The 15,552-nt window shown below is 40.8% G+C and overlaps 2 protein-coding genes across 2 annotated transcripts in view; one reads left to right on the top strand and one right to left on the bottom strand.

The window, feature by feature from the left end:
• Window positions 1-20: 20 nt before the first annotated feature.
• Window positions 21-9,079, bottom strand: CPT2 (carnitine palmitoyltransferase 2). The gene is made up of 5 exons (XM_075508788.1): window positions 8,753-9,079; window positions 7,724-7,804; window positions 7,504-7,610; window positions 3,943-5,247; window positions 21-2,995 (listed from the first exon to the last, which is right to left on the bottom strand). Exons 1-5 carry the CDS (start codon window positions 8,881-8,883, stop codon window positions 2,664-2,666), a joined length of 1,956 nt encoding a protein of 651 aa, XP_075364903.1. The 5' UTR covers window positions 8,884-9,079; the 3' UTR covers window positions 21-2,663.
• A 1,318-nt stretch (window positions 9,080-10,397) lies between these two features.
• Window positions 10,398-15,552, top strand: part of SLC1A7 (solute carrier family 1 member 7) — a 56,297-nt gene continuing 51,142 nt past the window's right edge. The window contains exons 1-2 of the mRNA XM_075509283.1: window positions 10,398-10,622; window positions 11,697-11,776. Of these exons, the coding sequence (XP_075365398.1) occupies window positions 10,482-10,622; window positions 11,697-11,776 (221 nt within the window). The 5' untranslated portion in view covers window positions 10,398-10,481. The remainder of the gene's footprint in view (window positions 10,623-11,696; window positions 11,777-15,552) is intronic.

Here is a 15,552-nt window from a genome sequence, read left to right as displayed (position 1 = left end):
TGAAAATAGTATCTACGCTTGCCTGAACTGTGCCATTTTCTTAATGTTGTCTTTTTTGGGAATATATATGGTTGTGATGGACTGTAGCTTAACTGCTCTATCAACAGTAACTACTTAGACAACTGTTCTGGTTTTGGCTGGGATAGAGTTAATTTTCTTCCTAGTAGCTGGTATAGTGCTATAGTTTGGATTTAGTATGAGAATCATGTTGATAATACACTGATGTTTTAGTTGTTGCTAAGTTGCTAAACCATGACAACAACTTACTGCCTTAAAGTTTTTAATAGCCTGTCACCAAGAAGAACCCACATTTGATTCTCTAACATAAGCAAGTAAGGTCTTTTCACTCACCATTCCTACCATCAGGAAATGGCTATGAGTAAAGGGACTGTGTTAACAATTCAAGCGAAAAGGTACATCTTTAATAGCTTTCTGCCAGTTCAAGTAAAGACACTGAGGTGAGTTTACTGAGAACACTTAATAACCTTGACTGCTATTGACACTTACACATAGCTGTTATATCTTCTGAAAATCTGAGTATGTCATTAAGTAAACCTCACTCGTTTCTAGTTGAAGACAGCCTTTCTACTTCTTGGCAAGTGTGCTCACAATCTTGCCAGCTGTTCTCACGTTTTTGAAAACAAAAAACAAAAAAACCCAACCAAAAACACAACCCCCAAAACCTTCTTTAGTGAATTTCATTCAAAGGCTTTTGGTCTGATTATTGTTTCCTGATACATTACTTCCTTCATCCCCCCAAATGATCACCTTCGTTTCTTTGTTTAAATGAGCAAGAACAATCATGGTATGTTTTAAAGGATTATTTTAAAACTTACAAGTGAAAAATAGAACAGCACATTGCAGGCTGCAGAGGAAACAGCCCTGACTAGGAAAAGTTTATAAGCCGCTGGGCTTACATATTTAAAGCATGCCTCTCCCTTTCCTAGCACTTGCAGTTCATACTTCAAGATACGGTATTGCTTACACTTACTGTGATAAAGAAAAAAGACACTGGGAGAACCTGGAAGCTAAGGTATCCAAAGGAAGAGTAAAGGCAAGCAGGTTTCTGAGCCTCTGAACTTCATCTGTCACATCCAACCAACATGCTCAGACTTTATGTTCTGCTAATACATTTGGTTGTCAAGGTCACAGTGGGCTGTGCTGAAAGACATGAGCTGTATTAGTTTTACACAGAGCAGCAGAAGCAAGCAGTTCAGCTCCAGAGAAAGACTCATCTTCCCAGAAGAAAAACAGAGTGGAAGACATCAGAGTTTAGAAGGCAGAGGAGTTCCAATTATACATACCATAATGAATTTTGTGCAAAAAGGGGTATCTCATGCAAAGGGCATCTGTGTTGTAATCCCAGCAACTTTGAGCACCTTTGGCTTCTTGACTGACAAACACCTCTTCCCCTTTTGCTACCACCCACTTTGTAGCTGGCAGAGTCCCAGTTGTAAACAGCACACAAGGAACTGTCTGCATGAGTTTCATCTTGCATTCACAGCATCGCTAAGTTTTATTGATGTCTATGCTCAAGCTCTCCTGCAATCCCTTCAGAGAGTTCTGGTAACTCTTAAGTCTTTAGAACTGCAACAAGCCCCAACGCATTAAAGAGGTAGCTCTAGGCACTAAAACTCTGGCATTTACTACAACAAATGACATAAAAAATTCTAGCTGATAGAACAAGGAGGAAACAGGAAAACATTCTGTTGAGGTTACTTTTCCACAGTAAGAGGATGTTTGGAAAGAGAGAACTCCAAAAGATAAAGTTCAGTGATTCTTCTTTTTTAAGGCACAAGAGCACAGGTTGACGTAGCAAAACAAAAGCAGATTATTGGACAGACTTCACGTATGGAACGGGAGAGCCAACATTACAGCACGCTTTCAGTAGTATTCTTTTCAACCTTTATAAGAAACATGAGCTATTGGTAAAGAGACTACCCACAGTGTATAATTTTGATATGGCAGTAAAAGAACTTTGTGGTTATTAATAGATAGCTTTATTACAATACAGTCTTTTCCAGTGACTTTAACAACACAGTTGGTGATTGCAGGTTACTTAAAGCCTCCCACTTCATTTTTTGTTTCTCAGAAAGCTGTTACAGTGGAAAGGCTTCAAGCAGTTGAGGCACAATCAGTTCCAATATCGATTCAAGTTTAAAGAGAAAAGTAAGTGTGACAAGTTAGTAAGCAAGCTTACTGCAAAACTCCAAATGTAACCACTCTTTCCTACTTAAAATTATTGCATACTTTTTTTTTTTAATCAGACAGTTTAAGAGTGGTATCACAGTGCTGTTGTCTGCCTGAACACTCTGAACACTCTGAACACAGATGTTCCGAGTTCATAAACTTGGTAACAATGCTTTTTATTTTAAATAATGTGTTTTAAGAACACGTGGATCTGTTGGAACAGATGGATCTGTTACTTAATTTTGATATTGTGAATGTTTGTATTTCCTGAAACACACATTCAAGGTCTGTACTTGATTTCTTTAAAATAGATACAAATTTCATAGTGAATCTAACAGTATTCAAGTTCAATGAAGATAAATGAGGCCAATTAAGCTGGGCAGTCTCAGCCACGTTGAACGCTGATTAGTATGCCAATTAGACGTGCTCTGCATTTTGTACTGCAACTGTAAAGTGTTCCAACATTTTTACATCTAACTACTGATTTTCTTGCCTTTTAAAACATTAAAGATATCTTCTAGAGACTTGTATATACACTGAAGGAATTCTTTACCATTCCTAGTTGGGTAAGAGGAAACATTACAACCTACCCAATCATCATGTACCTGATATCCTACTCCAAAGCCATCAGACACCACTGGGCCAAACCCTCCTAATTGCACAGCTGGGCTAACCAATGTGCTTGTAGAAATGATGTTGTGATTAAGCCGAGCGTAGGCTTGGTCTTGATAGAAATCAGGCAGTGCAATACCTTTGGATAGGGCTAAATAGCGCAAGCCAAAGAGATGTCGGTCAAATCCCTGACCTGTTAAAATAAAATAACAAGTATTAGAGAGATGACTAATTTTTCCTGAGAAGTAAACTCAATAATTTTGACATCACATTGGTTTTCAGCCATAAAAGAGGAGGTCTATAGAACTGGGGTTTATTTTCATGTTAGCCAGAATAATTTTTCAGAACCCAGACATTCTGCACTTTCAATGCACACATCCTAGGGAATGAGGGCTTGCTGTTTTACTGCTAGCCTCAACCAGGAATCATGGCAGTAAACAAAAGTGCAATGTTAACAGACAATTTTAATAATACATCGCATTCTTTGATTAACTATTTATCTGAACATATCCAGGTTGTTTTCAAACAGAGAAAGGCTTTCCTAAAATTTATGAATCTGAAGAGGAAGAGGATCTTGCATCAACAAAAGAAAGCAAATTTTAGACTCTATGGGGTAATGTTCAACAGTCAATTTTACTGAAACGATGCAACAAGTTATGCTTCTGGGAAGGACAATTCAAAAGAAAGCATTTAGAAAAATACCAGGAGTAGCACAGCCAAATAATCAGTTTGATCTGGAAGTTGTTAAAGCCTTTATCTCCTGCAGGGATAAGATAGTAACTCCTCTGACATAAAGCCAAAGTTCTTGGTTGCCTTGGGGAGTACAACATGTACTAAGTATTTATCAAATTTTCAAATAGCCCAGCTGCTATAAGGATAAAAAATAAGTATAAAAAACACATTAACATGTGTTCTCAACACGTTAACAGTGATGTGGGACGCACCGAGGCACTCTCCTCCATCAAGAAACAAGTCTTAGAGAACACATTTTAAACTGCAGCCTTCTGCTACCGTTTTTGTCAAGTTTACATTAACATTAGACCTCCATCAAAATTAAATTATTTAGTTGTGAAGTAAATGTTTACAGCAACCTTAACAGACATTTTAGTGCAAAAGCAAGAGTGTTTGATATATACTTACCCATAGCAGCTTCTTTTGTCAAACGGCCATGGTATTTTGAGCACTCCACTATCAACTTCTGAAGCTCTTCTGTGCTATGTTTGGACAGTTCCCTGACAAAAGCTTCCGAACACTTCTTTGTATGGATAGAGGCAGGACGTATCGTTTCTGTACGACCATGTTTGAAAGCTGCAGTACTACAAGACTCATATGTAGCAACAGTCTGATTGTATTGTCGAAGGAAAGCCATCTGGAAGGCAAGCTGAGCCACAGCATCTGGACTTACCTTCTTCTGCTTTAGGAGGTCCTTGCCCCCTTCATGGAACTGAATCATATTAACAGATAGTGCTTCTACGCTGGCATCAAATTTCTGTTTGGCTTTGGTAATTCCTGCTTTTAAGGCATCGTTCAGCTTGAAGTCAAGTTTCTGTACTGCTCTAGAAGAGTCTACTGAAGCGGGCTGGGACTGGGGGCTGATGGCTGGTGCCTTGGTGCTATCTTTAAAAACCTCATTCTGGAACCTGAGCACAGCCACACCATCTCCCCAGGAATGTTCAAAATTAATTCCTGCAGTGCCATCCTTAGTTATGATAAGATTAAAGGATTTGTCATACCAGCGATTAGCACCATCTCCATGCAACATAGTGTGGGACAAGTGCACAAAGTCTTTAATGGGAAAATCATCTAAACTTAAACAAAACACAGCAGAGTCTACTTTTTGAAGAGCTTCTTCATTGCCATTATCCAATAGATTCTTTCTCAGCAATGCCCACGTATCTCGGTTTTCACTGGAGAGGTAGCCAAGAGGGAAGGCCGGGGCTGGACTGTTGTCACTAAGGATGTATTTCAAGTGTGCTTGTATTTCTGAAGGTTTCAGCATATTTCCATCTCTATCAATAACATCAAATACATAAAAATTCCCATTTCTCAGTACCAGTAAATGTTTTGCCTTTTCATCTGTATAAAGCTCATCTCTGTTGAGTTTAGGCAGCCGTGTAGAATTGAAAAGCCTGAAGTACTGAGACATATCTAGGGGGTATGCATTGACCATGTAGGCACCAAACCAAGAAAGTGAAGAAGGCACAAATCGGATAATTTTTTTAAAGATCTGAGTGTCACTTTTTTCCGGATTGAGGTGAAAAACCTCTGGTTCAAGATAACCAGCCCTGAAGGTCTTCATAAAACGTATAGCAGAAACAGTCATGTTCGTAGCTCGTATGAGCTGATCGTTATATTCAGATTTCGGATCAGGATTAAAAGACATAAATGCATTAAAATTCAAAACAACAGGTTCACGTGCTTTTAGGTACATGTCAAACCAGGGACCTGAAAATGGAGAGTTGAAAAATACGTCAGAAGATAAAAGCAGCTTACTGAGTCCGACCAGAGGTTCATGTAGTCAATATCCTGCCTCCAACAGTGATCATGAATAAACGCCTCTTGAAGTGCATACAAACAAGACAAACATACCCAGTAATTTCCCTAAAGATGCTCCCAACCTCCAATTATGAAGAAAGGTACTGTTGCCTAATTGTAAAAACACTATATTTGGAGCAATCCATATCAAGAGTGTCAATGTCATCAGCAACGAGGGCCAGTTTCCATGTTTTCTATATGGTCAGTGCTAAACTATAACTCCCGCAACATACAATGCAGCTCCCCAGCACTATACTTTGGTGCACACCTCGCATTTGGAGTGGAGCATGCCTTTACCTACTCTTAAGCTATTAATTTCTGCAACTCTCTGTCACTGAGGGCATGCTTCTCTCTAGAACCACCTTTATTTCTGATCCAGTGTTTCCCTCACTCCTGGCAGCATTGCTCCATCTTACATTTGCTGTCTTACATCTCCGCCTCCTTCCTCTTTCTATCCACTAAAATGATCAGCACAGGACAAAACTCTTGATACCAATGCATTACCATGGGTCTCTGAAGCTGGGAAAAAGATGAGGTTAGAGGGGACCGTACAGTTATTCTTCCAGGCCCAGAACTGACTTCGGAAAGCAGAGTTACATTTGATACCCACAGGTCTTTTAGACAGTCTGTCAGCATATCAAGAAGCATGAATGTGACCCAAAGGTCTTGTGCTTGTCAAAACCAAGGGAATCAATCATAGCTCTAATAAGTAGTCACGCCTTTACACCTGCCTATGAGTAAATGAAAATCCTGGGGGCATAGGCAGAGAAGGGATTTTTTAAGTAGTTTTTATTTCATCATCATTAACAACTTCACGCTCAGCAAGCTCTGGTATTGCACACTGACTGGATGCAGACAAAGGAAGCGAGTGCACACCAACTTCCTCTCAAGGCAGCTGATGTATTAAAAATTACTATTCCAAGCCTGGTTCAGTCCCAAGTAGAACCTTCTAGCTGGACTGTAAGAAGGGCAACAGGTAACTCAAGGACTTAAGTTACAATTTTAATTCCAGGTCCTCACAGATGAGTAACTAGCATTCATCTACAGTTTTAAAACCACATCCATCGTCATCACATAGCCTTTTAACCTTGGACTTGCAAGTCCAGGGTGGAGGCAACTGTACGTACTTTCAGAAACCAATTTCAAGTGGAACAGGTCTTTCATGAGGCCTAAAAAAGAATACTAACTAAACAAAAAGGAATACAAACACCCCACAGTTCACAGACACAAAGCAGCATGCTGGTTAGTGTTGACAAACACCATAAAGCCACCAGATAAAGCCCCAGATGTTGTTCAAAGTGAATGGAAAGTAAAAGACAACAAACCGAACAGCAGCTTTTGTGAAATAATCTGGTATTCTCTACAGAATTTGTGGTAGCTAACACCCTTACAGGTAGTCTCAACAGATAGCAAGGATAGAAGTGCATTCGCTGGGCAACATGCAAACTTCTACTTCCATAGGTATTTGAATATTTCCACCTCTGTTGCTATCCATCCAATACTTTCATAAACAGACACTTGTATTTGGAAGTCAGTGGAAGCAATAATAAGGAAGAATAATCAAAAAACCTATATGCATACTCTCCCTCTCTTAATTTGTTTTTCTTTATTCTTACCTTCCTCTTTCTGTCACTCCTTTTCTTTTGCTCTTTAAAGTAATATGGTTTTGTAGACTTGGGGGGTTTTAAGCCCAGAGCACTGACCAATTCTGCCTCCCAAAGCTTAGTCATATTCTCTGACCCCTCCTCAGAGCTCAGTTTTCTTGCTAAATAACTTGGAATTATTTGAAAATGATTGCTTTTGTTTCCTTAAGGGAGTTACCAGTTAAGCTCCTCTATTAACCTAAACATAAATAGACAAAAATGAAAAAAGAAAAAAGATAAACCTTGTAAACTCAAATTTAAATATGGTAACTCATGAAAAAATGCCATTTCTCCAATATCCATCTGTCCAGAATTCTGGTATATAAAAGATAGATGATGGGCATTCTTCTCTCCACTCAGAATTTCCTCAAATACAGTCACAGGTAGTATTCACAGCATGTTATTCCAAGTTTATGGAGTACAGAACTTAAGCTTGAGCCTGTTTTATTTGTAGCATTATGAGCTGTCTGTTATCAAGCATGATGACCTACAGACTCCTTCTATATCCAGTAAGCCAACATACCTGTGATGTAACTAGTATGCTTGTTCTGATTGTCTTGAGCAACCAGTTGCTCGTGCAGCTCTCTTCCAATTCCTTTTTCAAAGTGATGAGCAAGTTCTTCAGTTTTCCTACAGCAATCAAGAACAGTCAAAATGCTGTCACAAGTCATATTTTTTATATGTAACACTTGGCTTTGAAGCGGCACATGATACTGCAATACGCATATCTTGTTTGTCCATACCTGAATTGGTCATCATTTAAAAGTGGTTTCTGGGCATTCAAATATCTCCTAATTGTATCTTCTAGTTTGGGAACCGGCAGTCTGAAGGAAGGGGAACAGAGAGACATGTGCTTTATGAGCAATGGTACTAATGAAGCCTGAGTTTCTTACACAGTAGTCTTTCTTTGCCTCCCCTCTTCCCTATCCTTCCTTATACCCCATATTAGCCAAAGGGCTCAAAAGTTTCTTGTGGAAGAGAAGAAAGGGAATAGATGGACATACGTCATCACAGCATAACGTTCTTGGAAAACAAGGTAGAAAACCAACTGGACCATCTTGTTACAAAGGTATTGCAGTGAGGGGTCTTAATACCTTACAGGGAATACAAAGACGTGAACCATTGCAAAGAGAAGCAGCTGTATAGAAAGAAGGTTTAGTGTGGTACCCACACCTGGCATCAGGACTTCCCCTCGCTGCTGGGTGCTGAACGTCTACTCTTTCTTGCAAATTTCCTAATCAGTATCTTTGTCATCTTCCTCTCAGCCTAAACATGAAAATGCTCTTCTTACTATAAAATAATCCTACTACACTCACAGAAGTTACTTTGCAACCTGAAGGGATGTTTCAGCAGTAGGCTTATAGTCATATTTACGCTTTAAAAAATAAAATCATTCCTCTCCACTGTGATGTAGGAAGAGCACATACAACAGAAGAGAGTAACACAGCCTGAGCGTGGCTATACAGAAACGGGAGGGAGGGCATTTTCTCTCCTCTCTCCTTACCGCGGACACCCCAGGGCCGCCGGCCCCACACGGCCACCTGCCGCTGCCGCCACCGACCTCTGCCCGCGTCCCCCCGGAGCCCGGCCCGCCGGGTGCCCTCGGCGACCGCCCCGGCGCTGGCAGCGCCGCTCGCTCCCCGGAGGACGCTCACTCCAGGCCTTGCCCCGGCCCCCGCCCGGCGGCGCCTCAGGAAGCCGAGGGACGGGCGGTCCCGCAGGGCAGGGGACCCGGCGGGCGCACCAGGGAGCGGAGCAGCGGCCCGTCGTACCTGGGCAGGCTCTTCTGGTAGTGCATGGTGGGCACGATGCTGCGGTGCAGGTACTCGGCAGCGCCCGCGCTGCTGTAACCCCGCCGCCAGCGCGCCGCCGCCGCCCGCCGCAGCAGCTGCCGCGCCGCCATGATGCCCGCGTCAGAGGCCGTGAGGCGCCGCCCGCGCCGCTCCCTTCGCGCTTGTTCCCCGAAAGCCGCCCGGGGAAGAGGCGGGCAGGGGGCTCAGGCAGACGGTGGCCAGGCCCCGCGGCACGGAGAGGTTCCCCCGAGCCTTCTCCTGCCCGGGCGGGCCTCGGGCGGCGCCGGCTCCTCTGCCCTGCGCGGCCGTCCCGGGTGAAAAGTCCTAGCTGCAAAAGTGAGGGTTGCAGCTAGCGTGGTGGTCGACGTGATTTCATGAAGCATTTTTTTATTATTATTTCCTTTGGAAAGTATATTCGATGCATGCTATCGAGGTAGCAAAGTTACCTGGTATTTGAAAATGTCTGGAGTGGGACAGTGCAACATTAGTTCAGTCCTCTTCTACATATGCATTAATAACATTTTCTGTGATCCTCTTGTTTTGACAGCATTCTTGTTCAGCATATAGACGCCACATATTTTTTTATCTTTTTTTTTTTTTTTTTGGTGTGTATCCATATGTCTTACAGCATTCAGGTCCTGCCTCCAAAGAGAACAGTTCAATCTCTCATGAGCTTTTTTACTCATAATGTAGGTGAGCATACATAAACATACAAATACTGTATTACACTATAAAATGTAATATTGTAAACACACAATTTTGTTTTACTGTATGGAATATTTTCCATTGAAACACTGAATAATCTTAGAATAATCCAGAAACTACAGAAATGTTTGGGTAAGAAAGCATGGTATGGTGAACAGTTATGGTGGTGTATTTTTATCGGATATTCACTAGCATAAAAATCAGCGTTGGGATTGAATGCAGACACGGCAAAGGAAAGGAAAGCAATCCCTGTGGCTTAGTCTGATAATCCTCTGAAAGTAAATTGGCCCTACTCTAATCAACATAGTAGTTGGAGAAAAAGTGAAATCATTTCACTTCCAAGATAATAAATGCCAAATGCCAGAAGGTGTCCTTGTGCGTTTCAGTATACAGCTATTTTCTGTTCGATGCATGTCTCTTATGCTACTCAGTCAGCCTTTTTTCACCATGAAAACAAAAAACCCAAGCCTGCTTTAATTAATGAAGTTCAGTTTCACCTAGCTTGCCCTGTTGTGATAGTCCAGTTCAAAATATTACCTGCTCTGCCCTTTAGAAAAACTGCAGCAACGTTACTTTTACCCATTTGAATGCATGACTTGCACTGTTCCCTTTTGAGGTTTGGATATCCAGACCCCAAATGGGGGAGACCGAGGAGCGCACTCAAACACCGTCTTTCTCCTAGGAGTGTCACTTTGTTTTGAACCAGTCTTGTTTTAGAAATACTACTGCATTCTGTTCTAATTTTCCAGAGCCCCCTAATCTTCTTCCAGGCTCTTAATGATGTAGTCGATAATAGGATTGTTGGTATTAATTTGGAACAATAATGCCAGCTGCTTGCTTGGTGGCTATTGGCAGAGGAGTGACCTTGTAGGTCAGCTAAGCAGAACTGGAAGTGCTTTGATCTGATCTATACAGAGCTAGATCTGTCCACCCGAACAAGAGGAGCGAGTGAATTCTCTCTCCATGGGATGCTGATTCTTCTCCAAAGAGCACGGAGGGCAGCATGGCAGTGGCTTTTGATGCAATCCTCGCTCGGATCAAGGATGTTTGTAAAAGAAATGGTTTGCTCATTCTCTCGGTGTTGTCGGTCACCATTGGCTGTCTTCTCGGATTCTTCCTGAGGACGAGACGGCTCTCCCAGCAGGTATGTGTGGCATGGCAGTGTATCACTATGGAGAAAATATCGTACTTACGTAACAAAAGACATAGCAACTTGCGGAATGTAAGGATGGAGTTTGGAAGATAAAAAGCACGTATGTGTGTTTGTTAAATTTGTTTCATTTCATTTGTTTGTTAATCTACACTGGGTCTTTCCACACATTCTCAAACAACACGTTTGCAAAGGGTTCTGGTCTTTAAGACACCTAGTAAATCTAGCATAAGCATATTATAATGTTGCAAGCATGGATAATAATAGTGGGTGTTTAAGCTAGATGAAATGTAGCATCTAATACAGACCTGTTAAAAACTGGTAGTGCAATATATTCATTGGACTTTATATTACTTTGGAACATGTACGTCTAAAGAAAACACTGGGAATATTTTTCATCATCAGATGCACAGAGATACAGATGTTTATACTACACCAATGGTATTTTGTATTAATAAATTTGAGATTTCCCATCATTAACAGACCATGTTATTAAAGTCACTTGAGGATTTCTCCTCCAGCATACTTCAACTAAGCTCTTTACAGGCACTCATTTCTTTCTGCTGTATTAGTCAGACAGAATAGAGAGGGCAACATGCATTGCTGAATGCATTGTTTGAGCACAAAATATGAATCTCAATTAAAAAATACGGCACTTAGTAAATGTGACTAAACTAAAACAATTCTTTGTTCTGCCACTACTAACTGCAGTCTGAAGATCTTTCATTTCCAAGCAGTAGCTTCATACACATCTAGCAAAACACACAAAATGCAGAATGAAGAGATTATTCAGGGCAACCTATTAACAGTAGTGCCCAAGAGACAGCAGATTTCATTTTTGTCTTCCTTTGTAAAGGAACGAACAACGTAGTGTGTTTTTGTTGAATTACAACACAATACACAATTTAATTAATGGTAAAATGATCTTTTAAAGCCTACTATCTTGGCCACCTTATATACCAAAGCTGCAGATTTTACCAATGTTATCAGATCCACAGCTCTAGCAGGACTCGAGAAGACAGATAGTCTTTATCTCAAAACAATAAGCATCTCTCCATGTATTTCTAGGAAATTAGTTATTTCCAGTTTCCTGGTGAGTTACTGATGAGGATGCTGAAAATGTTGATTCTCCCACTGGTTGTCTCAAGGTAAGTGAGGACAATGATTGTTCCAATAACTTTTGAAGTTTCTTACATGAGCCATGTCATCACCACTATTTTGGGTTTAACTGAATTAATGTGAAAGTGCCAGGACCCTTACTGACTTCTGTACATTCATATTTATAGAGGAGCTATGAACTTATTTTTTAATCAATAGGAACATTTATGCAATACCTCATACAGGTATTATTTTCTTAAAAACTCATGGGGTTTTTTTAAATTTATGTTTTCTTCTTTCCTTGTAATGGGAGGACTTTTTCCCTCAAGCTAACTAGAAGTTAAATACATGGAATAAGTAACGCACCTTATCAAAAAGCCTACCTTAAATCTAAACAATTGAAATAATACACCATACAAATAAGATGAAAAAGCACAGTTAATTTATAGTCTTATGCAGTATTTTGAGGGATGTGCTGTAGTATGATGAATATTGAAAAAAACCCAGTGTGTCCCCAGTGAACTAATAATATATGCCTGGCTTCAGGAGGAAGTGAAAGTGATTTCTTAGTACATTAAAGGCAGAACCTTTAGTGGTGCCACTTATTGGTGGCAGGATTTAATGATCTAGATCCTGGCACTGAGGGATGGTGCATGGTAGCTGCCTTTGCAGTGGGCAGGCATAATTTAGGATAGCTTTTTCTGTCCTATAAATTTGTCTTGTCTTCCAACTGACTACAATCACAAATACCAGTTGGATGGCCAAAAGCTCTCAGCCCAATGCTGAGAGAAGAGCTAAGGAGAGATGGAGAGTAACAAGGCTAACTTTACCTAACCAGATCTGAGAAAAAAAATCTTGCACTCTTTGGTGCCTTTCCTTGAAGCCTCAGCTTCTAGAACTGAATACATATGCCAAAACCTCACCTTCCATTTTAAGAAAAATATAAGTTTCTAGGCTTCAGATCACTGAGAGTTGCTTAAAATAAACACAACCCAGCACTAATTTTATTTTTAAATCATCTACCTTTACATCTACCTTCTCATGGTTTTTCACAGAATGAAGCTGATTCATGGTGCTTGCGTGCCTAGAACTGGCCATAGTATGACCATAGATTCATACCTGGTTCTGTCCCATGCAGCTAGAGAACATCAAGACAAAATATGTTAGGGTTTTTTTGAGAAGTGAAAGGAGAGTTTTCCAAGGACAACAAGAATCTCACATGATGAAGTGACATAGTAAGGACAGAAAAGGGTTGGAGCAGAGTCAGATTCCCTTCCCTAAAATGTGTAGTTCTTTAAATCCCTTAGTTTTTAGAGATGCCAGGAGGAGAAGCAGCACAGTGGGGAAGAGCTGCTCTGACACAGCCTGTGAGATAGCTCTAGGTTACCTACAGATGTGTCAGGAGTGAATCTCTGAGCTGCACAGTTAGAACTGATGGACTCCATCCTCTGAGAAAGAAAGAGAAGAAACTTTACAGATCTTCAAGGGATTAGCTCTCATTGTAAGACAGCATGAGTCTATTTCCCTGTATAACTAACTAACCATCACTTGCTATTGCATACTGAAATTTCAGGTTTTTGCAACCAAAAATACTCCAGATATAATTACATTCCTGTACAGTCCTTTTTTTCTTTTTTTTCCACAAGCACAGTATTTCCCACACATATATTTCATAAAATGAGTAAACCAGTGCTCTGTGTTTTTACCAGTCTGCATACACATTTAAACTAAATTTCTTTGTGGATTTGGAATAGCCTGTCCTGTGGGAGCAATGACATTTAAATTATCTTCTAAATTACTCTGTATTATTGTTTACAAAAGCCAGGGGTACAGCACCAAGCTCTAATTTTACTCTCCTAGTCGAAGTTAATGCAAGTTTTTTCTTGAACTAACAAGTAAAAAAAATACTTGTAAAGACAAGGGAAGGTGAGAAAGGAGGGTTAAAAGTGGCACTCAGTGCAAAATACACTGTCTCCAAGTCCAGAGTTTATCTTGAAGGGTTGTGGCAGAAGTAAAAGGTGGCAAGTGTGTGGCTCAGAAGACTGATAATAGACTAGAAAATCTTGCACTTATAGGTCACTAGCAGAAATCCAGCCTTAAACAGAAGTGGCTGAAAATGTGTACTATTCCTCTTTTGACCTGATAGAGAGTTAAAACAGGAACTTTGCAGATTGTGTCCATTAGGAAGGAGAAACTGATGATATGTCAGGTGTCTCTGATTGAACTGTGTTTATTTTAAAAGTTCCTTGAATGCAGAAGTCGTCAGTCGAACAACAGGAGACTTTCTTCAATGTACAGTTCCTTGTCTTACCCAGCTCTGTCCCAGCACTTGGAAGTGCTGAATACCAGAGCTCATGTACCTATTTCTGATATCTCCTATCACCTGTGGTCTTACTTTTTGTTTTCCCACAGACAGAAAAATATTGAAAAAACAACCACCAGTAAAACTAGCCTTCCAGTTTGAGCCCTTCATGAGCTTTTGTTTTTGTTGTGATGTGGACCTTCATGAAGGATGGGGGTTGATATTATTTCAGTTACCTGGTTACATAAACAAGCTTCATAGCATCATACAATGGCTCTAAAAGAAGTATATATTGATTTCCCCCATCCTTTGCCTGAGATTTAGCCCTGTTCATACCTATTAGTATCCACTAAGTGCCTTGTGTATAGAGTTTGCTCTTCTCAGTGGTGAGAACAGGTACCCACATACAAAAGATGCTGCTTCTATTAGCAACATAAAGAAAGAAATGATAACAAATAGTCTGACGGTTTGTATCTGCCCTAGGAATACTCAGTAGGGGAGTGTTACAAGATCTAATTTTAGACCCTGCAGTTACCAGATGTACAGCACTTATTTATGTATAAACATAAGATACTACTTTTAAACCTGGGAATGGGAATATTAAGAGAGCTTGGAGAGAATAGGAACCAAATCTGAAATAATAGTTACACACTTAAACTCTCTGCCTGAGCTCTTACTGCAGTTGGACAAGGGGATCTTCTCAAGAAGCCTGAAAGATCGACTGCAGGAGATCTGAAGTTCCCTGATTCTCTTTGGGACAGAGGCCTTGATCCTCATATGACAACTGCAATGTAAATAATATATTTTTTGTATTGCAAAAGGTTTCAGCACGTATCTCCGGTTTTCAAACAGGCACACGCATACATGGCAGTGACAGAGGTGAATCTTAGTGCATCCTGCTCTGATATTTTTAAAAAAACATGGGTCCAGGCATTCAGACAGACATCTGCTGATCAGCTGGCCCAAGGTGCTCAAGTTTGTGAAACCATCTTTCCTTCCATGGAATGCATTTCCCGGCGTGTGGAGGCTCATTCTGTATTACACCCTCTAGCCAGGAGGTGGCTCTGTCTAGAAGACTGAGGAACCACGAGTTCAGTCACCCCAGTGCAGGGAGAACCTGTGCGTTTGGGAGGCCGTTCATCCGAGGCGTTTTCTAATAGTTATAATTATAAAATATCTACTCTTTTTCGGTATGGTTAATTATGAACTCTTCCCGCCTCCCTCCCCCCAAGTCAATTGGCAGAGGTACCTGTGCATCGCTTTAGTTTCTCAACTTCTTAAATGCTTGAAATAATCAAATCTAATTGTCAATGTCTTTGTGCTGTGCATGAAGCAAAAAACTGGGAGAGGAGCAAACGCTCAACTTTCCCATTAATATCTTCTCACATTTGCTAATGATAATATAAACCCTCTGACCAAATCCTGTCTGTGCCAGCAGTGCCGGCCATGGGCGCCGGCTCGAGCGCAGGCCAGCCATGCTGGCAGGTGCTGTGCTGTAACTCACACACTGTCACCTCCCTTTGG

Source organism: Mycteria americana, chromosome 7 (genome assembly GCF_035582795.1).
Source record: "Mycteria americana isolate JAX WOST 10 ecotype Jacksonville Zoo and Gardens chromosome 7, USCA_MyAme_1.0, whole genome shotgun sequence".
Classification (NCBI taxonomy): Eukaryota; Metazoa; Chordata; class Aves; order Ciconiiformes; family Ciconiidae; genus Mycteria; species Mycteria americana.
This window is presented reverse-complemented; position numbering and strand designations above follow the sequence as displayed.

Bases quoted from the DNA above. Each gene is read 5' to 3' on its own strand.
- CPT2 (XM_075508788.1), bottom strand. From the start codon at position 8,883: ATGGCGGCGCGGCAGCTGCTGCGGCGGGCGGCGGCGGCGCGCTGGCGG. The intron at 7,805-8,752 runs GTACGACGGGCC...CCCTTCCTTCAG, and splicing joins TACCAGAAGAGCCTGCCCAG to ACTGCCGGTTCCCAAACTAG. The intron at 2,996-3,942 runs GTAAGTATATAT...TTATTTTAACAG, and splicing joins GACAAAAGAAGCTGCTATGG to GTCAGGGATTTGACCGACAT.